At 35.2% G+C, this 25560-nt stretch overlaps 3 protein-coding genes across 3 annotated transcripts; all 3 read right to left on the bottom strand.

Annotated features, from left to right (window-relative positions):
• Nucleotides 1–3814: 3814 nt before the first annotated feature.
• Nucleotides 3815–4447, bottom strand: LOC109000763 (60S ribosomal protein L39-3). Its single transcript, XM_018977766.2, has 3 exons — nucleotides 4336–4447; nucleotides 4151–4254; nucleotides 3815–4019 (listed from the first exon to the last, which is right to left on the bottom strand). Exons 1-3 carry the CDS (start codon nucleotides 4336–4338, stop codon nucleotides 3971–3973), a joined length of 156 nt encoding a protein of 51 aa, XP_018833311.1. The 5' UTR covers nucleotides 4339–4447; the 3' UTR covers nucleotides 3815–3970.
• A 10051-nt stretch (nucleotides 4448–14498) lies between these two features.
• On the bottom strand, nucleotides 14499–16460 carry LOC109000648 (beta-amyrin 28-monooxygenase-like). The gene is made up of 3 exons (XM_018977602.1): nucleotides 15506–16460; nucleotides 15141–15328; nucleotides 14499–14801 (listed from the first exon to the last, which is right to left on the bottom strand). The coding sequence occupies exons 1-3, from the start codon at nucleotides 16458–16460 to the stop codon at nucleotides 14499–14501; spliced, it is 1446 nt and encodes a 481-aa protein (XP_018833147.1).
• A 1576-nt stretch (nucleotides 16461–18036) lies between these two features.
• On the bottom strand, nucleotides 18037–19890 carry LOC109000756 (class V chitinase CHIT5b-like). Its single transcript, XM_018977750.2, has 2 exons — nucleotides 18742–19890; nucleotides 18037–18327 (listed from the first exon to the last, which is right to left on the bottom strand). The coding sequence occupies exons 1-2, from the start codon at nucleotides 19856–19858 to the stop codon at nucleotides 18299–18301; spliced, it is 1146 nt and encodes a 381-aa protein (XP_018833295.1). The 5' UTR covers nucleotides 19859–19890; the 3' UTR covers nucleotides 18037–18298.
• Between the last annotated feature and the right edge of the window lie 5670 nt (nucleotides 19891–25560).

Below are 25560 nucleotides of genomic sequence, written 5' to 3'. Positions count from 1 at the left end.
GTTGTCTCAACACTTGTTTAAATTAGATGCCTTGGGTTGCCTTTGTTTTCGCAATGCAAAGAACTTCCTCCCTTTATGGCTTTTTTTTTTTTTTTTTGTTAATTAGAGCATAGTACTCTGAAAAGATACATCTACACACACTCTTTTATTGTAACATCCCAATGGAAGGCTCAAATCACATGACCTATATTCCAAAAGGACTAATCAATGATACAATTGGAACCTCATTAGAACCTTATAAAGAGCAAAAACTTCTCATTCCCAAACAACATGGGATCCTGTACACCACCTACCCTTATTCATATCATATGGGATATCACATTTATAATTTGGTATTAATGACATCTCATGAATATGGTCAAAGACAGATCATAATCCGTCATTTACTTGGTTATATTTCTAAAAAAACTGTTCGGAAAATTCATACCAAATGTCCTATATAGTGAATATATATTAAAAGTAACGAACCACATTTGCTCCCTCCTCTCGCTGCGACATGGGAAAGGGCCGCATCCATGGGTTAAACAACTTGTAAATAGACGGATCAAAAATCAAACCAATTAGGTCCACCTGCAGTATACCATGAACAAAAAAAGATCAACATGCTAGTGTTACTATGGTAGTATCTCTACCAATTTTAAGTGCTGAATACTGCAATTTGCAAGGTAAAAATCTTATACATTGTAAAGTGTGAATTGTATACTGGTTTCTTTGAGAAAATGTGTGTTGATCACACTATACATTTGCAATTCTGCTAAGCGGTAATTTTTTTATTGTTCTGTAGATTTGAGACTGTTTTTAGTGTTTATAACTTAATTAGATGTGGTGTCGCTGTTTAAGCAGAATTGTTGATGAAGAGATTATGTTGAACTCTCTGATTGATTCATGAGTCTTTCCAGTATCAGGTATCACTGAGACCCTTGATGTTTGCTTTGACATTTGTCCTTGTTTGTGATCATTATAACAAAGATGTAACAGATTTTAGGGTCATTTGCTTGATTTCATGCAGGATAGTATTTTGATTTGTTTTTGCTTGATAACAAAAATGAGTTCAAACTAATAGTTTGATTTTGAACATTTCTCACTTCTAGCTGCTTTTTGTATTGAATTCAGACGTGTTGCTAAGGATGGTACAGTTTTTGCTTGCTTATTTTTTATGTTTTTAATATACTTTTAATTTGTTAAGGCAAAGTTCAACATGTGTTTTCAGGCCAACTCCTCCTTCAAAGGCTGTAATGGAAATGAGTAATACATTTGACCTAACTATAACTATAACTATATATATATATATATATATATATATATATAGTCAAAGTTGTGTACATTTGACCTAACTATTTGGTGCAATATTAGACTTTTGTGCATTGTATGGTAAGGATGTTGTGTATTTTAGTAATTCAATAAGCCAAATTCACAATCTCAACACAACAAAAACTGAAACTTTATAACCCAGTCCTCTGCTATAAAGATCCAAATCTTATCCTTAGATTACTTGAACAATGAATTAAACTATGGAATATAAAGACATAAGAAAAGTGAAAAACTTATTTCTCAAATGTCATATTAAAAAGATGACATTTGAGAAACTACTTCCAGGGACTCTCTGTGGCTCTTCTTTGGGATTTTTGCAAGAGTCAGTTTGTTGGAGTTCTCAGTGCATTGAACTTCATTCTAATTTTGAAGGAGGTATCTCTGGAATAATCTTCTGCGTTTTTTTTTTTTTTTAAGTCAAATTCTCATCTTCATTTCATTAAACCAAGAAAGAAATATATGTTGGGATCTCCTCCAATGTTACAATAGGGTCAGAAAATGAAAGAGAGTTTTTTGCTAACAAGTGAGCTATAGAGTTGCCATTTCTCCTAACATGAGAAACCTCCCACTTAGCAAACTTTTGAAGTAACACTTTAGTTTCATTCATGATCATACTAGCACTACTCCAGCCTTCTTTATCGCTCTTAAGGGCCATTACAACTTGGAGAGAGTCCTCTTCGATTATGACCTGTGTAAAGCCAAGCTCCAGTCCAAACTTCACTGCTTGTAGCGCCCCATAAGCCTTAGCCAGTAGAGGGTCAGGGAAGAGGTGTTTGCTAGTTCTCAATGTAGAGATAATATGGCCTGCACTGTCCCTGGCCACCACTCCTACACCAATGAGACCTTGTGCCTTATCTGTTGTCCCATCCCAATTCAGCTTGATCCAGTTCAAAGGGGGAGCCTACCATGAGTTTGTAGAGGTGTATACTTGACAGGTTCTGAAATCTCTTCTTGGAGCTTTCTCATTTAGTAGCTCGAGAGTATGTCTAGTCTCCCTAATTATGGTTGAGGGATGTGTAAATGTTTCTTAAAAATAAAAGAGTTCCTCCTCCACCGTATCTGCCTTGCCACAACTACAAATTCTTGAACCACCTGTGGCGACATGCTTTTGGTAATGACTTCAAAAAGTTGTAGCATTGACTCCTGAGGTAGATAACATTTTTATAACCTTTTTGAGCAAGCTGTTATAAAGAATAAAGTCTTTGTATTTTAAAATGATGTGTACAAGGGCTGACATCATAAAGATCAGAAAGACTTATTATGCTTTGATGGATTAAGAGAAAACATTCATTTTGTTTTAAAAATGAAAATATACAAGGATTTGCATTAGAAGTATTCAAAAATGATGGAAAACCATTCACTCATTTAAGCTTACATCCTTTCTGAGGTCTTAGCACCTGCCCTTACCCCAAATAATGCCATAAGACCATCGATTTAACTATTCTTTTTCCCTTTATTGCTGACCTAGCTTGGATAGGATTTCTTGCACTCTTCAACATGTTAATCTTTAGCTCTTCAGATTCCATGGCTACTAATAGCTATTTATGAAGGATGGCTATCTTTACCCAAAAAAAAGATGCATGCCTAAATTGTTAGACTGACGTTGTATATAGTATTATTTATTTATCTACCCTTTGTTCTCCTAGGTTTTAGGTTTTCTTTTTTTCTTTTTGTGTGGACTGCAGTGCTGTGCACATTTGTCTTCTGGATGCCCTCTGTATCTACAACTTTTTTAGACATTCTTTAAGCTCCTTGCCCATTCTTCAGCAACCCATTTATTCAATTTCTTTGGGTACATGGGTTCCAAAAATTGGAGAGTTGAAGCCATTTGCAATGCTAAGGTGCGTCTCTTAGTTCTGCTTTAACTTTATCAGTTCAAGGTGATTTTCCTCTTTTCTCAAACTAGTGCAGAAAGTAAATGTAGTTTTTATCTTGTAAGAATTGGCATATTTATCTCAGCCATCAAGTTGGTATGAAAAACCTGAACTTGCTGTGTCGTGATTTTGATCTCATCTCATTGCTCTAGTTTTAATAACATTGGACTTGTATTATACTATTTCAATTATATACACCTTCCCTTTGCAGCTGAGAGTTAGTTCGATACCAATGGTAGATGATAATGGCTCATTGCTGGATATGTATTCACAAAGGTAATTGGCTCTCTCTCTCTCTCTCTCTCTCCCTCTCTCCCTTTGTTGAGAAAAATATACTTTTGATGACTATTATAGACAGAAATGTATGATTGTAACGAGTATTGTTAGTCGCAAAAAGTCCTTATGATTCCTTTTAGCAATGAAAATAAATATCGTTACAAATACTTAATTGCGGCGATTTATTTACCTATTGCGATAATATATATCGCTACAATGGACTTTTCTCAACGATTTAAGTGTAAATCAAAAGACCATTTCCGTCAATTTTGGTGACAGTTGCGACGGATAAAAATAGTTAGAAATCTGCATTTTTTTTTTCCGACGATTTCTGCCTATCGGTAGTTTAAAATGACACTTAATTTTCGTCGAATATGCAGCGACCGAAAAAACCCTGATTTCTTGTAATGAGTTATACAACTGATAAATCCAAAAATGTTCCTTTTGAAGTCTATCAAAGTAAAATAAATGCTTAAAAGAAAGCTAAAAATAGGCCAGGCTCATCCACCTTAGAACCCGAGCTTTGTGCGGCGCCAATGCCTGCGCTTGGCGTTGTATCTGAACAGAACCAAAAATGCAGGCACCGTATCAGGCAAAAATTGAAGTTTTACCAACCTATATTTCAAAATTACTCAAAAAAAAAAAAAAAAAAACAAGGGAACTCAAAAATACGGTAAGATATACGGAACCTGATTGTGTTGTCAGTCCGCATACGGATCCAGTGGGGAATGGGTCGGTTCTGCCTCATCTTCTTGGCTAGCTTCTTCTTGATCATGAAGGTCTTGTGCGACGGCTACAGAGAAACCAGAGTATATTAGCTCGAAAGATAAGAGATAGAGGTTGAGGGAGATATTTGGATGGAGGATTCATTCACCATTTTCGCTGCGGGACGTCGGGGCCGATACGAACAAGCTGCAGACGGAAACCCTAGCGGGATTGGAGAAAGCCGTAATCCCGCACTTTATTTATAGCAACGTGGTCTCTCTTTCCAAGGACTTTCTTATTTTCTAGGATTATAAATATTGGGCCTTTGACACTGCCTTTAGTTTGAAATGTAGGCCCAAGATAGTATTGCGCTCTTAAGTCATGGGCCCATAGAGAATTCCCAAGACACCCCCAAAAAGTGCAGATATACACAGGTAAGATTCGGGCAATCTACGTTCTATATACATGTGTATTATATTAAAACAAAAAAACTATTTATCATATTTTTATTTGTAAAATACTATGTTTCCCCCTTCCAAATGTACAGCTTAAATTTACTGCTAATGTATATTAAATAAATAAATAAATGCATTAGAGATAACTTTGAACGGTACATTTATTTAAAAAAAAAAATACACAAAAACATTAACGATAACTTTGAACGGTATATTTAAAATGGTAGAATAGTGCTCTTTCTATTATCATTCTCTTAATTTCTTTTTATTTGACATCACATTATTCTCCAACAAGTGAGAGATAATAAATGGCTTCCAATAATTTAATATCGGGATGGTGAGTGACATTATTAAATTTTTATGCTATTTAATATCGGGATGATCATCACTTATCACGAGACCCGTTATATTTATAAAAGAGTTAAAATATAAATAGTTTTAATGTAAGCTGATGTGACAGCTAGTGTTTTTACCTCAGTAATATTTTTGGTATGTCAATAAAAATGTTTAGAGATAGATTTATTCATGTTGTAACGGGCTGGTACGTAGAAAAAAGAAAAAGGAAAAATGCTACATGCATGACATGCATCAAGAGATCAGTAAGGCCAATGCGAGACGTACAAATCCACATGACACACCAATCTAGCTCCAAATTAAAATGCCGAGCTAGCTAGCTAGCTCTTGATTGAAGGAGTGGATCTAGTTTTAAATTAAATCATAAAACATAATATATAATTAGCTTCGTACCAATTAATTACTATATAAAGTGGGTTGTGGGATTTTGGTGATCTAAAGTATAGTTAATGTTTTGACGTACGTTTCAATGAATTTTATATCTAGTTAATTAAGCTGTGGAATTTGTGGTTGATTGCTAGATAGCTATCATGTGTTGGTTTAAATCAGAAATTGGTTTGGTACTTCATCAGTTGGCCTGGCATGATTAACTATATATATCGTGTATTAAAATAGCTAGCTAGCTAGCGCCATTTTACTTGCAAATTAATTACTTTGTAAAATAGTGACGTCATTTTACGTTGTCCGAAGCTTAAATATTACATCATGTCATGCATATTTCTAGCTAGCTCTCAGTTGAATTTGGTCACCACATTATTATGAATGAAAGTGAGAATTTCCGGCCAATCGTGCATATCTCTCCTTCAGCAAAAAAGAACCGTACACGTACGTAGGAGAACTCAAGTTATAATAACATGAGTACTGGTATATATTGGGCTACTACCAGCCAAGCAGATTTGGAAATTGGAACATAAATATATAGCTAGGCATGCATGCATGTATATATATATATATATATCTATATATATATATATCTATAGAAGTAGATTTGATCATGATCTTCAGAAGGTTGAATCTTTTTGACAACGAATATATATTTCTCTATATATATAAAGAATCTATCAAACGACAATTTTTGTTTTAACAGTTTTCATTGTTTTTTCATTAAAAGTTATTCCCGTCCGTTAAATAGTTGTACTTCCAATTTGATACCCACTTATTGGGTCTTTTATGCCATCCGTATTTCAAATTTGATGATGCTCATTTATTGGATCTTTTACGCCCATTTATTGATTGTTAAATTATGAGAAATGAGAATAGTAAACGGTTGTTTTTCACCCACTCATTGAAATTATCTCTATTTATTAGTTCCAAACGATACATCTGTCATGCACATCATTCTGAGATTCATTGTATTCACATCTGTCGATACAAATCTTCAATTAATAATTACATATTAAAAAAAAATACAAATACATAAATTTAAAGAATAACACAATGCATAAAATACTCTTCTCAGCCGAAGAAATTTCCCCTGTCTCTCCTTGAGTTTGTATTCATCTTTGTACTGTTGGAAGCTACTAGAGATTTACATATTCAAATTTTGCTGGATTTGAGGTAATATTTCGTATCTTTATCAATCTTATGTCAACTATTTGAATGAAAAAAAATCATATTTTGACCTCAAGATATACAACTGCATATTCAGTTTATCTTTCCTTTTATGTTCTGTTTATCTCAAATCAGGTGTCTGGAAGCGATGCAATGGTGTTAAAGTTTGAAGGAAACATTGAAAAGGTCAGTCTAACCACATTTTGTGTGTTTATAGTATTCTATAGTCTAGCTATGTTTTGTATTTATAGTTCATATAAATGATACCAACAACCAGATATGAACCCAGAAAAAGGGAAAACCATGTACATACTGTGAGTAATATGCTTGTGATTTCAAAGACATTTAAGAAAAGAAAACGACATAGAATTAAAAAGAAAATCACAGCAAACACGACCCAGATATGTTATCTGTAAGAAAACGACATAACTTGTGTTTTTTGTTGTTGACAAGTGCCATATGTCATAAATATAATATGTATGTATTGACCAAAAAAAATTTTTAGAAAGAATAGCAAACCAACATACATAAGGAGGGAAAAAATAACATATTTGAAACATGAGTTTGCTAAAATCAGAGAAGATAAAATACATGCATTAGCTGGAAAATAAAAAACATATCTGAAGGATGAGCCTTCAGATTTGTTAGATTTAAAAATTCCTTTTAGAAAATCTGAAAAAAAAAATAGAGTTGTTAATTTTTACAGATAAGGAAAAAAGACAAACCAACACCCATCAGGCAATAAATAAATAAATAAATAAATCTTACATCTGAAAAATGAGACTTCATGTTCTTAAAAATAGAGGATCTCTCTCTCTACCGATAGTCACTCCACGAAAACCCAATCGACCAATCCAAAACCTCACTTCATGTTCCCAAAAAACCGCGTTGAAGTTCCTTTCATATAGAGGCTCGCGTAATTGATATATACATGACCATATAAAGTACTATATGTCGACGTACAGTTTCCATATCAACCCAAGCCCCGCTTTTGTACCCAATTTTGATGCGCTTTCCTTTGCTGATTAAGCATTAATACTCGATTTGATTAATCTTCATGTTGAAGATATCACGTGAACTTGAAATTAATATATGAGCTTTCTAATTTGTGTGGGTTTACTTTTATTGTTGTACACAGGAATTCCTTGTGTTATAAAAGGAGAACCTTACTTCGGAATAAGGCAGAGCTCATTCCGCCTTCTATCCTTTCTTCTCCCATTCTGCTCTCAACCTATCTATTATTTCCTCTTGTAAGTACAAATTGGTACTACCTGCTTCAAAGCTTTGTAATTTTACTAAGCTTTATGTTTATGCAAATTATTATTTTTGCATTTATCTAATTGTTATATTGCATACATGCATATAGTCAGTTTAACGGCCTACATATAATTGCATACTCTAAATTTTGAAAAATGAAGCACCTCCTGTCAGAAATATTCCTATTGAGTGTAATCTTGATTACATCAGGCAATATATGGACGGGACGGTCAAAATTAGTTTTAATCAGACTAGTACTCCTAGCTTAAGAAGAAATTCTTTTGCTAGATCTAGATCTTCTTGTGCTAGTTCTGTTTCTGAAAATCTAGTAAGACGAGACCAACATCTCAAACAGTTTCTGAAAGATTCAGTCCAAGATTCAGTTCCTGTTTTAAAAATGAAAAAACTGTTTACATCCTCTCATGTTACTTCTGCTTATTATTCTACCAAAGAGGGTGAATCCTCTAGTGGTAAACCCATACAAAAAGCAGATAAAGTAGAAGAAAATTCATCTTTATCACCTACAGCTTCAGATATGGTTGCTCATATTCATCATAATTTGACTGTTTTAAACAAACCTCTTAAGTTTGATTTAGTCGCTCTTGTAAATGAGTACAGTTCAAAAGAAAACCGTGATAAGCGTAAAGCTTATCATACAAAGTTTTCTGATACTGAGAAATTAGGTGTTAAACGAAAATGGAAAGAAAAGATGAATGCCCTACAAAGGTATATACTTTTCTTTGATTTTGTTGAAAATCACTATATTCCTAAAAATACTTTAAATGTTGTTAAAACTAATTTTGTCAAGGAAGAAAGCAAAAATGGTAGTTCAAGCTAGTCATCCGCCTTTAGAGACACTACTTATCCCTTTCAAAGGATCTGAAGTAACTGCTTCTTCTTTCCGTTCAGGTGGTGACAGCTTGGAGCAGCTGGCAAGGTGGGTGGTCGGTGGGTAAAAATCTCTGTTTTGAGTGAGAAAAACAGAGGTGGTGGTGTTGCCGACGCTTTGGCTGGGCAGTGGCTTTCGGTGGTCGTCTGAGGGAGGAGCAGCAACGATTGCTGGCTTGGATTCGGGATGGCAAGGCAGTGGCTCATGTGGAGGGAGCAGTGCTCTGTTTTCGGGTGCCAAAGCAGAGGAATAACGGTTGGGCAGTGCGACGGGGCTTCTCTACGGTGGTTCTCGGTTTGGTTGCTGCTACGAGTGAATGCTAGGGTGGCAGCGGCTGTTGGTGCGTGCATGCAAGAGCGGCGCCGTGTGGATCGGTTGAGGTCGATGGCGGATTTACCATGATCGCTGCTGCGTGAAGCTTGCTGTGCATGCATGCGGACATGGGTTGTGAGGGAGAATTCGAATGAGGGAGAAGGAGATCCGTGTGGCTGTGGTTTCACATGGGCGGTGCACTATCCTCAACGGTCCAATAAAACGATGATCATGCACCGAAAGAGAAATGAAAACAAAATAATTAAGCGGTGGAAAGTGGAGAGGGAGGAGATGAACGGCATGCGTAAGGAAAAATAATAGTGCATGAGGGGTGTTGGTGCTTGTCATGATGAAAAATCTTAGTGGGTGGAACCGGGTAATTACAAAGCATATATGCATGCAGCTGCCATCTAGCTAGCTAGCTTAATTTAGTAAACATATATTAATGAGTCGATTGCCATTTTTTTATTATTATTCTAATTCTTTATAATTAGAGATTGAAGGCCAACAGGAAGACCGTACGTTCATCGGAGAATTAGGTGATGGATTGTAAATAGCCTTTTCATTCGCATTTACTTTCTCCCATCTGTATTTGGTCACCACGTTATGAATGAAAGTGATGATCAGAATCGTCATTCGTGCAAATTCCTTTCCAGGGCATGACATGTTATCAGGTACTACTCCTCCCTTCAAATCTTGAAGGATCGAACTTTTCCGGGCCTGGAAAATATTTAGGATTTTTTTGTGTCGAAGCTACTCGTGTCCAGTAGGTTTACAAGAATTTTAGATCATTGAGACAAATACAAATCAGCATGCATCACGCACGTTTATATCATACTATATATATATATATATATATATATATATAGATTGAGATTATAAATATATATGAATCAACATATTTAAATATCTAACCAAACTATCCTTACTAAGAGATCCCATGCATGTTTCTCCCGCATGCAACAAGAAATTATAACCACGATCGAGTACTAGTAGTACTGAATTTATAAAAGAGTACGTACGTGGGTTTGGGGCGGTACTAGCTACCAGTCATGCAAGCAGACTTGGAATACAAATAGGCGTAGCTAGAATATATATATTTATATATATATGAAAAATTCTATTCTTAAACCTTATACACCACACACCACAATTTTCATGATTTTTTTAATTTTTTTTTCTTACCAAATATATGTTATATGAATGATTAGTAAAAGAATTAAATTGTTTTAAGAAGAATAAAATAAAAAAGAATTTAAAAAAATAAAAAAAATAAAAAAAAATTATAGTGTGTGGAGTGTGAAGCTTATAAATAATAATGCTCTATCCCACACTTTGTTTTCCAAATAAAAGAATCCTTCTATACCCTTGCAAAGTCTTGATCTATTAAGAGCATTAACATTGGATTATGCAAATGCAAATGTAAAATTTGCATAATATGACATGATTTTGCATTTGGTTATTTCACTTAAAACTTATTCCCACATTGGATTATCCATATATTAGTCAAAATAATAATAAAATATTATAAACTTAATAATATTTTTTTTTAATTTTTTTGTTTTGTTCTATTAATTTTTTTTTTTTCATAGATTAAGAGCTATATAGAAATATTAATATAATACAATATGAGACTTGGATAAAGATGTGGATGGGTCCTGGAGTGCAGCAAATACATTCTAAATATTTCATACAACACCATTGAAAAAAAACACCTTCCTATTACATTTTCATTTAAAAAAACCATCATTGAGAAAAACACAAGTCATCACTAATGTTCAACACATTTCAGCCCATCACAAAAATATACATCTCAAAAAGTCAGTCCATTACAAAAATATAAACACCTTCAAAAGTCAGCCCATCACTAATGTTAATGTCCTTCACAAAAAATAAAGACAATGTCCAATCACAAAGTTGCTGTCCAGCCACATGTATTTGATCCATCACATATGGCTTGACGGCCACTAAAATCAGACAAAGTATACATTAAACATATACTACTGTTAATTACAACTTCATAATGGGCTAGACAAATACTTACACACCTCCAAAAGGTGTGGATGGGTCCTCAGACGGTGATGTGATTGCAGACTTGCTCATTAAACTATCGAAAATTTCATCTTGAAGACATTGGAAATAAAGTTGCTGCTTTGGTTTCATCCCATCAAGATCTAATTTCATTATTTCAGCTTCGAACTTCTTCTTCTTCTCAAGTGCATGATGTTCATTTCTATCTCGCTCTTGCTTGCTGTTAAATTCTCTTCTCTCCATCCTGAATGTATTTCTTTCAGCAGTCATGCGAGCTATGGCATGGGTGAATTCATCATCTCTACACTTTCTCTTTCTTTCCTTGTCTTTCGCAGCCTTCTTGCCTAGAGGTCTCATACGAAATCAACCCATTATCTCTCAGTTTGGGTCCTCAGAAAAATGCAAGAAAATATCATTTGGCCTGTAAAAGCCAATTCCAATAAACAAAACGTATAACTCTAAAGACAAAGAAACTCTAAATTGCATTTTTCAGCTCTTTCCTTGTTTTTCACCCAACCAAACAAAAGGGTTGTCACACTGAATAGTTAATTTCCATCAAACACAAATGACCAAACCTCAAAGCCCATGCAAAAGATTTAGCAACATTAAGACGCATAATATACCAAAGATTGCACAACAACGGCGATTATTCAAGATCTAGTTATTTCCATTTTTTCACTTAGGGGACAAAGCTACCAAACTAGAGTTTTGTTAGGGCTTTATGAAACTTAGATGAAAATCGTCCAGCTTCTAACTGAAGCAAAAGCCTTGCTAAAAGGCCAAATGATCCTAAACGAGAAAGCATTCAAATACACGGCTATTTTCTAGAAGACACGTTCTCGCGTTGACACCAGAATCAAATTTTAAATCTTACTAATACACTACCAAAACACCTTTATCTCCCTTTGACCTCCCCAGGAGATTCAAGCCCAAATTCCTCCTCATTACTTTGCTCGCTTCACATGAACTGTAGCTAAAAGGAAATCAGGAAAAGCCTAAAAGGAAAGTACCTGAAGATTTCCTTGAGTTCAAGCGTGATTTACTATAACTAAAAGTCCTAGACTGCGGGAGAGAAACTGAAAGGAAAGTCAGTGATTTTAATGGTGATGAGAAATGAAAGAAACCAAGAAGGAAGAAATGAGAAATGGAAGGGAAAACCCGCGGGAGAGAAATGAGTGAGAAAGAAGAAGAATCGGGAGAGTGAAAGTATTTTTTTATTTCATTTGGTCTAGCTACAGTTAAATCCAAATATGACCCACAACACTAATTTATTGTAGTTAAAAGTCATTTCTTTTACATTTGCATAATCCAATACAGTGTATTTTCAGACTCTATTGTCCAAAATCTTCATTTTTTTTGGATTTGCATTATCCGACAAAGGCTTTGCTAATTAATATGTTTGAAAAGATATACGTGTGATACAGTGGGCTTGAATGGGGCTATATTTTAGCCTTCAAAGGGGGTGATTAATAATACAAGAATAATGATATATACAAATTTAAAATATACAAATTTTACACGAGTCTTTTATAAAAATATAGATCTTATCATGAAAATGTGTAAAAAATTCACATTTTTTACGATCTACTTTTTTATAAAATACTTGCATAAAATTTGTGCATTTGAAGCTTGTCCTTTGACAATACTACTCCACAATGAAGGAATTGATTATCTTTATGCATAAAGATACTAGATTACCTAGTATAAAATATTGAAAAATTATCACAAACTCTCATTTTTCTTTTCTATTGCAATTTCTAGATTCTTATATGATGATTTTTCAACTTTCTATATATATAAAAATAGAAATAGATAGACTAGAAACGACATCTCTTATCTCAATGACACCAAATGCATATTAAGTAGAATTGGGACATGGATGGAATATAATGAAATAGAGTCACTTTGAGGTTTCTTACGAAATGAGGCATGAAACAAAATCACTACGAAGAAGTTTCCAAAATTATGAACGAAACTTCGAACTCATATATATTGGTCATGGATTGAGAATAGGAATTGAAAAACAATTTAAACTAATGGTAGATGATAATCTTGGATTAATCCTATTGTACGCTTGATCGTTGTCATTTTCTCTACCTGATATTCGCGACAGTCACGTAGTCCAATGACTAGGTTTACAATATATACATACATACACACACACACACATATATATATATATATATATATATACATATATATATTTATATGAATGTGAATTGGAGGGTGTCACCTATTTTTTTTTTTTGAATCATGGTGTCACCTAATTCTAACAGCAGCACCTCCCTTTCGATAGAACTAATCGAGGTCATTTTAAAAATCAATTTTTGAACAATTATTATACAATCCATATATTTATGTACGGCTGTTATATAAATAATAAAAATAATAAAATAATTTCAACATAGATAAAACATTATTTACTATTACATAACATTTTGGTTGTCACTATAATTTGAAACAAAAAATATATAATACAGATATCAAAATATAGCCATAAATAATCATTACGGAGAGTGACATTGAAACTATATATATTGAGAAGGGTCTTTCTTATACCATGCCGTGCGCCCAGCTCTTAATTATGTATGTGTGCTCTAACTGTAATTTCACTTTTTTAAAGAAAATTTTAAATATTTAAAAAAATACACAAATTCACAAATAATAACTATTTTAAACATTTAAAAAATGCATTAAACTAGCATTTCTCATATATATGAGAATTGTGTCTACATTAGGCAGAAAATATTTTGCAATAATGAGAATTAATGATAAAAACATACGAATTTTTGTATACACATGTTTTAAATAAACGGAATTTTATAAAATAAGTTGTAAAAACATTGTCATTTTATTAAAATACCTCCAGCCATTTTTAACATGGTTATGAAAAATATAATTGTGATTAAGATCAGTTGTGTTGATGTTAATTACAAAAGGCAGACAACTATATATTCTAATAATCTATCCCATCATGCACATGGGGGGTTTCCGAAAGGAGAAATTATATTTTCAGTTGTGAAGTGCGCAAGTATCGCGTAATTTTTTTGAAAAAAGTTAGTAAATACGATATCTACATAAAAAAAAAAATAATTTTTTAACAGTAGACTCAACTTTTTTCCAAAATGATTATATGATATTTACGCACTTTACGACTGTATGTAACATTACTAAAAATAAAGTCATGGCTTATAATAAAAAGTTATGATTTAAAAGTCTTTGCCTAATATATGTTGAAAGTGGAATACACGACTTGGAACCAACAAAAAAATCTACTATTTTATTAATTACGAGTCCCACTTTATTCAAAGGAATTATATATACAATATTATAACTTACACACCTTAAAAAAAAAACACCAAAGTTGGCCTACAGATCATAAATTGATCTCTCAGAACGTGTAAGTACTCTTATTGGCTAGCTGTGACAACAACGTCTGTTACAAGAAGCTAAATTAATTTGTTGAGCCATTTTTTATATAAATTAATTATTCTTAAGAGGATTAAGGCGAAGCGGAAGACCATTGACTGGAGTAGGAGCTGGACTGAATATAATCTTTTCGTTGGGATTTAGTTTCTCCCATTTGAATTTGGTCACCAGATTATAAATGAAAGAGAGTATCTCTAATCGTGCATATTCCTTCCCAGGGCACATTCGAGGTCCTCCTCCAAATGGTACAAAAGTATATGGTGTTGGCCCATGCCCTTCAAATCTTGACGGATCGAACTTTTCTGGATCAGGAAAATACTTGGGGTTCTTGTGTGTTGAAGCTACTGTCCAGTAAGCCTACAATAAAACAGATTGAGATCATGTAATATATATAATGCATGTCATTTTAGAAAAATTATATATATTTGCAAGTTGGTATCGAAAATACACTCTTTATACATTCATATAGGAACAAATTAATAAATTTTGTTTCGTCAAATCAATATAAAAGATGCATTCATCTCCACGATAGTTAAAATTGTTTATTTGTAGCCAGTTATTTCTAATGAAAATGATTATTTTTTGTCAAAATAAATCTGTTTTATTGTAAATAATCGTTATCATCGCAAATAATCCATGCTTAGTTCGCATGTTGACGGCTTGTATATATAATAGGCATATAATTGTTATACATACCTTCCATCCTTTTGGAACTGTGGAACCTGCATAAGTGAGTTCAGATGTGACCTCTCTGAAAGCTCCTTGGCCAGGTGGTGCTAGCCTCATTGCTTCACATGCCACATTCCAAGAATACCTCATCTTTTGAATGTCATCCCAATTCAAGAACTCGCCTGGACCTTTGGACTTTGCTATCTCCATTTGTTCTGTTGATTACAACAAACCAACCACTTTCATATCAGATTAAACTACCGTACAGATATATCATGTTTATAAGTTTCTTGTGTTTGAAGAGCTGCAAAAAAAAGGAAAAAAAAAAACGATAGCCTTTGGCTTGCATTAATATCCATTCAACATGTCAAAGAATCATCATATCATGTTACCTTTTAAAACCTCGTTGTAGGCATGGGGTGACTCTGCAAGATACCTCAAAGTGGATGTAATTGTCGAACTTGTTGTATCGTAGCTGCCAATGAATAAACCAGTAATGCTAGCTGCGACCGCCTTCTCGCTAATTTCTCTGCCATTCTCTTCTATAATAAGGAGCATGCGAGTCAACACGTCCAGTACATTTTCTTGCCCTTTCTTCTCTAAGAACTCCATCTTTCTCTGTCTAATGATGGCGAAGAGCTCCTCGTGGAAGAGTTTGCCTGCTTTAACTGCACGACTAAAAGCTGTGAATGGAAGTTTGATCGGAGCTGATATGAGGCCAGCTCCGACAAGATTCAAGAGATTCGTAAATCTGTTTACACGCTCTGTATCTGTTACGTTTATTAAAAGCCTACATGCAATTGCAAAGGTGTACTTCCTTGCCAGTGGGAGAGCCTTCACTTCTTTATAAGGAGACCATTCTATCTCCATGTGTTCTTTTGCCATGGAATCCATTACAGGTACGTAGCGTTGCAGAGCCGCTGGTTTCAGAAATTCAGGGAGCATTGCTCGCAATTCGTCGAGCTCGTCCTTGAAACCTTCCACATCGAAAGGAAAATTCAGACTTTCAAGCAGCGAGCGGGGCCACCATGTGTTGACACTCTCGTTCGCAGTTGAAAACAAGAACTTGTTCCCAGAAGCACCGCAGAACACAGCAAAGTCTTCTCCAAACAAGGAGGAATGGAAGACATCTGGGGAGTATTTGCTCATTCTATCAGTTATGAACTTCTCTGGATCACCACTTATGCAGGCCCTGCCGAATTCCAAAGTTTCACCCACGAAAGGCCATCCTTTGCTGCCCGGTGGAAGCCTGGGGGAGGTGGGTTTCTTTCGGTAGATTCTGAAGATGAGAAGAAGAGAGATGCACAGGACAACAATCTGAAGTAGATATGAGACGAAGATATCCATATCTGATCTCTTAGTTTTTAACACCAAAAAACAATGAAGTTAACAGTGGTATTGGTGTGTATATATATAGGCATAGAAGAGAATGATCGATCTAGCCGGTCGGGCTTTTCACAACCAGCAAAAATAAAAGAATCTTTCCATTTCATAAGAAGTTTTCTACTTTGATCCATATCTGCCGACGTTTATCGATCCCTCATAACAAACCATTAAGTATATGTGGTTGATCAGTATGATATTGAATTTAATTAAAATAATCTTTGGCTAATATATCAAAGCAATTCATCTTTGCTGATTTACTGATCATATGATTAACCTAATGATCTTGAAGTCCTCATAAATTCACTTCGGAACAAAAACGAACTGGTTTAAACTAATTAGTACGCGCGAAGGCAATTTGATAACTAGAAGTTAATTATTTCAAGGCGCTTACACCGAACATATCGTTTGAAAGTGATGTTCGAACAATGTGACAGATCATAAGAGATAACGACAAGGCATAAATGCAGCATATATATGTCTTAAGTTGGATGCTGATCATCATCATCATGTACTACTTAACAGTACATCCTTGAAATCCTCGTGCATTAATTGATTGTAGTGATTTTATTGACAGATTGTTGGGCGCTGTTTATTGAGGGAAAAGCCACAAAAGAATCATTTGAACGGATCAGAGTTTGTTGAAAGCTAGCTAGCACGTATTTATAAGAATCTAACTTGATTCGGCATTGAGTAATATTTGTGTCATGTAATTTATGTGATCCTAATGGGTGGCTCTACAGCCACGCCCCCAGCTCCCGTGGGAAGCTACTGTTACTTATATTAGAATTTTTTTAGTTTTTTTATATGTATTTTTTTAACATTTTTAAATATTTAAAAAAATAAAAAAATCTTAATATTATTAAAAAAACTCTACCTTAATCACCAAGTAAAAAAAAAAAAAAAAATTTTAAAAATTCCAACAGAGCCATCAATAGTAGCCTAGCGAAATGGGTAGGCCAGACCCCTCCTCCATTCCACCGGCACGTGGTCCTCAAGTGCTACTCTAGAGGCTTGGACTGACTGTTCCTTCATTGCAAATCTGACCTTTCTCTGCCGATCTATTAGGGTTATTGTTTTTCCTAATTAATCGGTGATCTTGTGAGAGAGACCAAGGACCTCATCACAAATATCTCAAGACTTTCAACTACAATGCATCTGTTTGTACCGCTTCCAACAGTGACTTACCTTTAAAACGTCTTTTAAGACAGTTCCCTCTTAATAGGGCTTGCAGAACCTGTTTTTTATTTTATTTTTCACCACATTTGTACTATAGTTGTTGTTTGATCAGGATATTTTGTTAGAAACCCACTCCTCTAACATGTCTCATTTTTTATTTTAATAAAATTTACTTGCTTGGAAAAAAAAAAAAAACTGTCTAGCTAGCTTAGTCTAGCTGACCTGAACTTACGTACTATGTTGCTAATCATAATATTATTAAAAAAAAAAACCAATTAATGATCAGGTACGTACTATGTAGCTAGCTAGCTAGCATTCTAGTCGTTCCAAAATTATATATAATTAATTAGAACAATTAAGCTGGCACACAACATATATATAAGATGTATTGGATTGGGTTGACTTTAATTTAATTTGCTACAAAACTACTCAACAAATCGAAAACCACTGGATATTAATGGTTCTACTTTACAAGTAGATTGAATGTCATGGCCGTGATGTGGGGTTCCTGGCAATATGCAGCATGCCTGCTCCAATTTTTTTATTTAGTTTTTTCTCGAGCAACAACTTGATGATGATGATGATCTCCAACAGACAACATGCCAAATAACAAAGCTCCCATATCATTTGTCAAGGATCCATGACCTTGAAGCTACATGCCAAGAAATTAAAAAAAAAAAAATGTTAATAGCCTTTAATGATCATGAATATTATTATGAGTAGTGCTAGGCTGCAACTCTTGACCGCTGTGTATGCCACCTAACACAAATTTATCTTCTTATTTTTTAATTTTTTTTTATTCATATTTTTTTATCATTTAAAAATATTTTTAAAAAGTATAAAAAAAATATATCAATATACTAATAGATACTTTCTTAATTATTAAGTAAAAAATAAAAAATAAAAATATATAAAGTGTTAAAATGAAATATCAAAGTAGCATTTTCTTATTATTATATGTACGTACATGATGACTCAATATTGAATAGTTCATGGAATACCAATTTGCTTACGAAAATGAAAAAATGGCACTATACGATATGAAAAAAAGAAGATATATAAGTACCTTGTGCGGTTATTGTCCATTCCTTGTCAAAGCTGAGAGCCCAAATGAAATACCCTCGAAGCCCAAGCGCCTGAGCAAACAAAATCTTCCCTGTTGTCGATAGGGCATCATCATAACCTACCCACGACGCCCCCGTATAAGAATATGCCGAAACTGTGTCCACGTCATATGCCACGGTCGCTTTGGTCCTGTTATTAAAATGCATCACTTGTGAGAAAGTCAGCACACCCATATCTCCCGGACCCACGCCGATGGCTGGTGCTCCGACTCCATGTGAGTTTGGGTCTTTGAGGTTCCATGTTTTACCATAAAACGCCAAGCCCATAACCAGCTTATTTCCCGGTACCCCAGCTTGAATCCACGACTTAAGCCCATAAACTGAACTCAGATTGGTTTGTGGATCAAATAATGCCGCATGAGCCCCCGTGGCTGAAGTGTCCCATGATCCATGATAATCGTAACACATCACATTGATCCAATCCAAGTTATCCTTAATCGCGGCCGCCGGGTAAGAGCGGCTGCTGCCATCTGTTAAGTCTGCTGAATAGTACACGGCGGCTGTGAGCAATAGAGGAAGCCTGTTTGTGATCTTAGCCTCCTTTCGGATTGCATGCCTCCACTCTTTCAGTAATTGGCCAAAATCATTCATTTCTTGTGGGTTTTGAGGGTATTCCCAGTCAAGATCAATCCCATCAAACCCATACTTGCGTGCAACCTCTATAGTTGCATGTATGAAAGTTCCACGAGATGAGACATTGGAGGCAATGGTAGCAAAAGGATCTGGGTCGATGCCTCCTCCACCAATGGAGTAAAGAGCCTTCACGCTGGGATTCTTGTGATGGAGGGTGGTGGTGATGTTTAAGAGGATCGTGGCCGTCGAATCCGAGATGTCAAGTTCAAAGGTGACATTGTTAGGCACAAGAAAAGCATAAAAGACATGGGTAAGCAATGATGTGTTTATGGCTGAAGGTGGCAAACTATCCAAAACCCATGAAGGATAGTAACCCGCTTTGACCACCGGCATCGACGAGGCACCAGCCATCGGCGTGGCACTTCCGGCAGAGATGAGCAAGGCGAATACAATAGGAAGGAAGTCCACAAAGTTGAGGCTTGCCATAATTTTGAAGGATCTGATTTGAGTTGTGGATCCGTTATGAAGAGGCCGAGGCCGGCTGTATAATATTATATAGTTTGGATGGATGTGTTTATGGAAGGTCCTACCAGAAATTAAAGAACAGTATTTATGTACTGTAGTGCGCATGAAATTAAGGTAGAGATTCTAGTAGTGATCATAATGTTTTAAATTTTTCTTGGAGATCAGATAGGATGATAATTTGTCCAGAAACGAATCTTTGACCTGATTTCCTGGATATTGTGTTTCCAGGATTTAAATGATATATATATATATATATATATATATATATAATTTGCAGGTAATTAAACAACTAATATTGGCCTTATTGGTTTGTTCAATTATGTGTATATAATAAGGAATCTTTATAATAATATTCTTACTCAATTTCTTGAGTAATTTTGATATTTCATTTTGACTAATCATGCGTAATTTGATGTACATGATTATATTGTAGAAATTGTTATAAAGAACAGATAGATCATCAAGTCTGAGAAACATATAATAATAATTAAAATGATAACACTAATGATCATATGCATGTAGGTACACATGAAAAGTGGGTGAACTTTTAGTGGATGGAAGTTTTTGATTGTCCTGAATTAATGTATGCTTCTGAGAAAATATGCTTGCTTGGATGAATTAGAACATGAGATCGACAAGTGGAGGCTGGCATGCACTAACAACGGAGGCCAGAAAACCCCAGGTGGAAGCTTTTATATATAAATCCAAAGCCATATTTTGAGCAGTACGATATACATGTTATATAAAATAGACAACCTTAATTGACTTAGTTCCCTCATTGGCTGATAGCGGTGATCAGATTTCATATGAAAGTCAAATTGTGATCATGCATGGGCAGCATATAAGTCATATTTAAAAAAAAATAGTCAAGATTTCAACCTGCTCATGAATCATTATTATTTATGATCATTTCCACGGATTCCATAATTCAAGATTGTATAATATATATATATATATATATATATATATATATATATATATATATATATATATACACACACACACATCAAATGCCTTTGAAAGATTAAATAAAAGTAAGTTCGTCTAGTTTGTTTGTTCCGATCCTTTTTTTTGTTTTTTAAGATGAGTTTAAAATGAGTCTAGATTAACATGGAATGTTAAACAGATTAGTATTTTTAATTTCATAAAATTTTCTTATATATTGCGAATTAAAGGAATTTCCTCTCTATATTATAGTGTGTTAGAGAGAATTAATAGATATAGAAATTATAAACACATTAGCATGCAACTACCATGCATATACATGGTAGCAGTACTACGTTCTATTTATATATGCTGGATGTTGTGGACGTGTTTGGTACTCCGGCTAGAGATCTCTGACAACCTGCAACCAAAAAGATAAGAGGGGCTTGGTGTGGCCTTGAGGGACATCTCCAATGCCCAAATTTTCCGTATACAACTTGATTCTTTCCGACTTGGGTATCGGAGGTGTACTCTCTCAGTATCTCACCAAATCATTTTTTACAAGACTAGTATGAAACATGTGACATGTCAACAACACTAGAATTTTTATTTTTATTTTTAGGAAATAAATTTCATTTCATCCATAAAGAAAATTACAACTGTAATTAATTAATACAGAGAAAAACTCTAAATACAAGTCAAACTACACATTTGTTGTACACCTCCCCACACAAATTTCTTTTCAACGGACATTATCTTAACTTCTAAAAATTTTCTGTGCCCCATACCCCCCTCCTCCCCTTTCGCTGCCTACAAGCATTGGCTCCACTCAAGCACCGGCAAGACTCTCACTTCTGTGTGAGCACCAGCGATTCTCCCTTCCACCTACCAACACCATCGCACAAGCACCTCTCACCCCCCGCACTACCACCATCCCTTGCGCCCACGCCGATCTACTCCTACCACCGCCACCTGTGCAGGCGACCTACCTGCTCATGCCTATCTCCACCTTCACACAAGCATCGACCACCAGCCACACTAGCAGCGGCCATTTCTTTATCACTGGCTAGGGCAAAGTATGCGAGAAGGCAATTCGAGTCTGGGACATTCAGAAGTGAAGAAGAACTATGGTAGTGAGGCTTAATTGCATGGGCTTAAGTGCACAGGCCTTGGGAATTAGAAGCAGATTAATCAGATAAGCATGTAAGCCCATTATGGGCCCATTAGATACATTAGAATACAGACATATAAAAAGGACTCAATCTGTACATTTGAGGCATTGAAGAATACAAATAAAATTTGGATACTTTCTCTCTTCTCTAATTCTCTCTCACTTCTTTTTGATTCTAGAATCTTCCCTGGCGTGTGTGACAGTTGGTATCAGAGATTGTCGATCAATCTCTATTTTCTTCAAAAATGGCAGAAGGAACACGCTTAAATCAGCTTCAAGATTCATTTTCTACATTCAAGAAATCTATTGAATCGCATCAGAAAGCTTTGAAAATGGAGGTTGGATCTTTGAAACGCTCTTTCAACACTCAGCAGAGAACTTTGGAGTCCTTAGTCATTCAATTGAAAGGATTAACTACAAAAATACAAAAAGTTAATCACAACAAAAATGGTGACACGTCTTCAGCAGGAAATCACAATGGAGATCATAAAAATCTAGAAGTTGTTCATGGAAATCATACCAGGTATGTGGAGCTCGACTTTCCTACCTTCCATAGGGAGGATCCAGCAGGATGGTTGTACAAAGTGAATCATTTCTTTGCATACCATAATATAGTACCTCAACAAAGATTGTCTTTAGTATCTTTTCACATGGAGGGCAGGGCCCTCATCTGGTTTCAAGATTTGGAGGATGAGATTTGGGGCTAATTCTTATGATGATCCTATGGAAGCCTTGACAAGGCTGTGGCAAATGAAATCAGTGGAGGAGTATAAAGAGAAGTTTGAGGCTCTGTCTAATCAATTGAGAGAGTTGTCAGAAACTTACAAACTAAGTTGTTTCTTGAGTGGTCTTAAAGATGAAATAAGATTACCAGTTAGGATGTTTAGTCCTATATCACTTTTGACTGCCTATGGGCTTGCCAAGATATAAGAAGAGCACATGCAAGCCAGTAAGAACTTTTCAAGGAATCATGGGAGTTTTAGCTCTAATGTTGGACCTAGGGGAGCTTGGGGTTCTGGTGTTGAAACTAACAAGAACCTTGGACTTGACAATAATAATAAAAATTATGGAACAACTAGTTTACCAGTCCAGAAAATTTCTCAGTCTCAGATGAAAGACAGGAGCGAAAAAGGCATTTGTTACTATTGTGAATCAAAATGGATTCCTGGCCATAGGTGTAAAAGTCCAAAGTTATTCTTGATTGAAGAGATTGTGGATGAATTTCATGAAGTTCTAAATGCTGAAGGGAAAGAAGAAAATAATTCTGTGTGTGTCATGGAGAATGAAGGGAAACCTGAAATATCTTTAAATGTTATTACAGGTGCAGTGGGGCCTAAAACAATGAGAATTAAAGGCAGAATTGGGAAAAATTGGGTGGTGATCTTAATTTACACTGGTAGCACTCACAACTTTGTGGATCCATCAATGGTGGATAAGGTGAAATTTAAGTTGAATAAAGATGATAAAGTGAAGGTGAAGGTTGCTAATGGAGAGAAAATTGTAAGTGAGGGAAGCTGTTCTGTAGTTCCTATGTTAATACAAGGAACAATGTTCACCATGGATGCAGTTGTTTTAGTATTGGCTGGCTGTGATGTTGTTTTGGGAATACAATGGTTGCAAACATTGGGCAATATATTGTGGAATTTTGAAGAATTAACTATGCAATTTTTCTATTTGGGCAAGCAGATTGTGTTGAAGGGACTGAAGCAGTCCAAATTAGTGGAAGAGTCTTCCAGTTTTAAGCTGGGAGAGTTGGAGAAAAAAGGGGTAGTGTTGCAGTTGATGGAAGGGCAGCCATAAGTGGAAAAGCCTTCTCAAGCTATTCAAGAGCTTTTGTCTAATTACAAGGAGATTTTTGTTGAGCCTAAAGGGCTACACTAAAACAGATCGCATGATCATTCTATCTATCTTAAACGTGAGTCAAAAGCTGTATCAGTTAGGCCTTATCGTTATCCATATTTTCAAAAAGAAGAGATTGAAAAAATTGTCAAGGAATTGCTACAAAATGGGGTAATACGGCCGAGTTAGAGTCCTTATTCATCTCCAGTTTTACTTGTGAGGAAGGCAGATGGAAGTTGGAGAATGTGCGTTGATTATCGTGCATTGAATAATGAGACGATAAAAGATAAGTTTCTTATTTCGGTTGTAGATGAATTACTTGATGAATTGTGTGGTTCAAAAGTTTATTCTAAACTTGATTTACGATCTAGTTACCACCAGATTCGTGTAAGGGATGAAGATATTCCTAAAAAGGCTTTTAAGACTCATGAGGGTCATTACGAATTTTTAGTCAATCCTTTTGGCTTGACTAATGCACCCTCCACATTTCAGTCCTCGATGAATTCTATTTTTAAGCCCTATTTGAGGAAGTTTATTCTAGTATTTTTTGATGGTATTCTTGTGTATAGTGAATATGAGGTTGAGCATGTGCAACATTTGAAGATTACACTAGATATTTTGAAGGAAAGCCAATTAATTGCCAAGATGAGTAAGTGCATACTTGGTTGTACTGAGGTTGATTATTTGGAACACTTGGTGTCTATGAATGGTGTAAGGGTAGATCCAGCTAAGCTACAAGCTATGGTTGATTGGCCAGCTCTTACTTCCATTAAGTCTTTGAGAGGCTTTTTGGGATTAACTGGTTATTACAGGAAATTTATTATGGGGTATGGGAGTATTGCTGCTCCTTTTACTCTCCTACTCAAGAAAAACAGCTTTGCATGGTCAACTGAAGCACAAGAGGCTTTTGAGAAGTTGAAGGTGGCAGTGACTTAATCGCTAGTTTTTGCTCTTCCTGATTTTTCTAAGGGCTTTGTTATTGAGTGTGATGCTTTAGGTATAGGGATTGAGGTTGTTTTGATGAAAGAATCTATACCTGTGGCATTTTTTAGCCAAGCTTTGAAGGGTAGAGCCCTAGCCCTATCTACCTATGAGAAGAAATTGCTAGCCCTAGTGTCAGTAGTTCAAAGGTGGAGGCCTTATCTACTTGGTTAGTCCTTTGTTATTAAGACTGATCATCAAAGCCTAAAGTACCTTTTGGAGTAAAGGCTGGGTACCCCTATGCAACAAAGGTGGATTACCAAACTTTTAGGCTATGATTTCATTGTTGAATATAAGAAAGGAGTGGATAATAGAGTGGCAGATGCACTCTCAAGGCAATATGAAGAATCAGTTTCCTTGTGTCTTATTTTGGTTTCCTACTATGAGTTGTTTATTGAACTCAAACAAAGCTATTCTAGAGACAAGGATTTACAGGAGTTGTTTAAAAAGGTGATTGAAGGGCCAAGTTTCTTCCTCTAAGTTTTCTGTGAGAGGAGACTTTCTGTTCTACAAAGATAGACTTTGCCTACCCAAGAATCCTATGTTTATTTAGAAGATTTTACAATTCCTTCATAACAATGCAGAAGGAGGACACTTTGGTATGGATAAAACACTTTACAGAGTGAGAAGAAATTTTTTTTGGCCAGGGCTCAAGAAGGCTGTTAAGGAGTTTGTGAAGAGTTTTGATATTTGTCAACGAGTCAAAGTGGAACAAGCTTTACTTAATGGGCCATTATAGCTCCTGCCT

The sequence above is a fragment of the Juglans regia genome, chromosome 15 (assembly GCF_001411555.2).
Source record: "Juglans regia cultivar Chandler chromosome 15, Walnut 2.0, whole genome shotgun sequence".
Classification (NCBI taxonomy): Eukaryota; Viridiplantae; Streptophyta; class Magnoliopsida; order Fagales; family Juglandaceae; genus Juglans; species Juglans regia.
The sequence above is the reverse complement of the archived record's forward strand: the minus strand, read 5'-3'. Positions and strand labels throughout refer to the sequence as shown.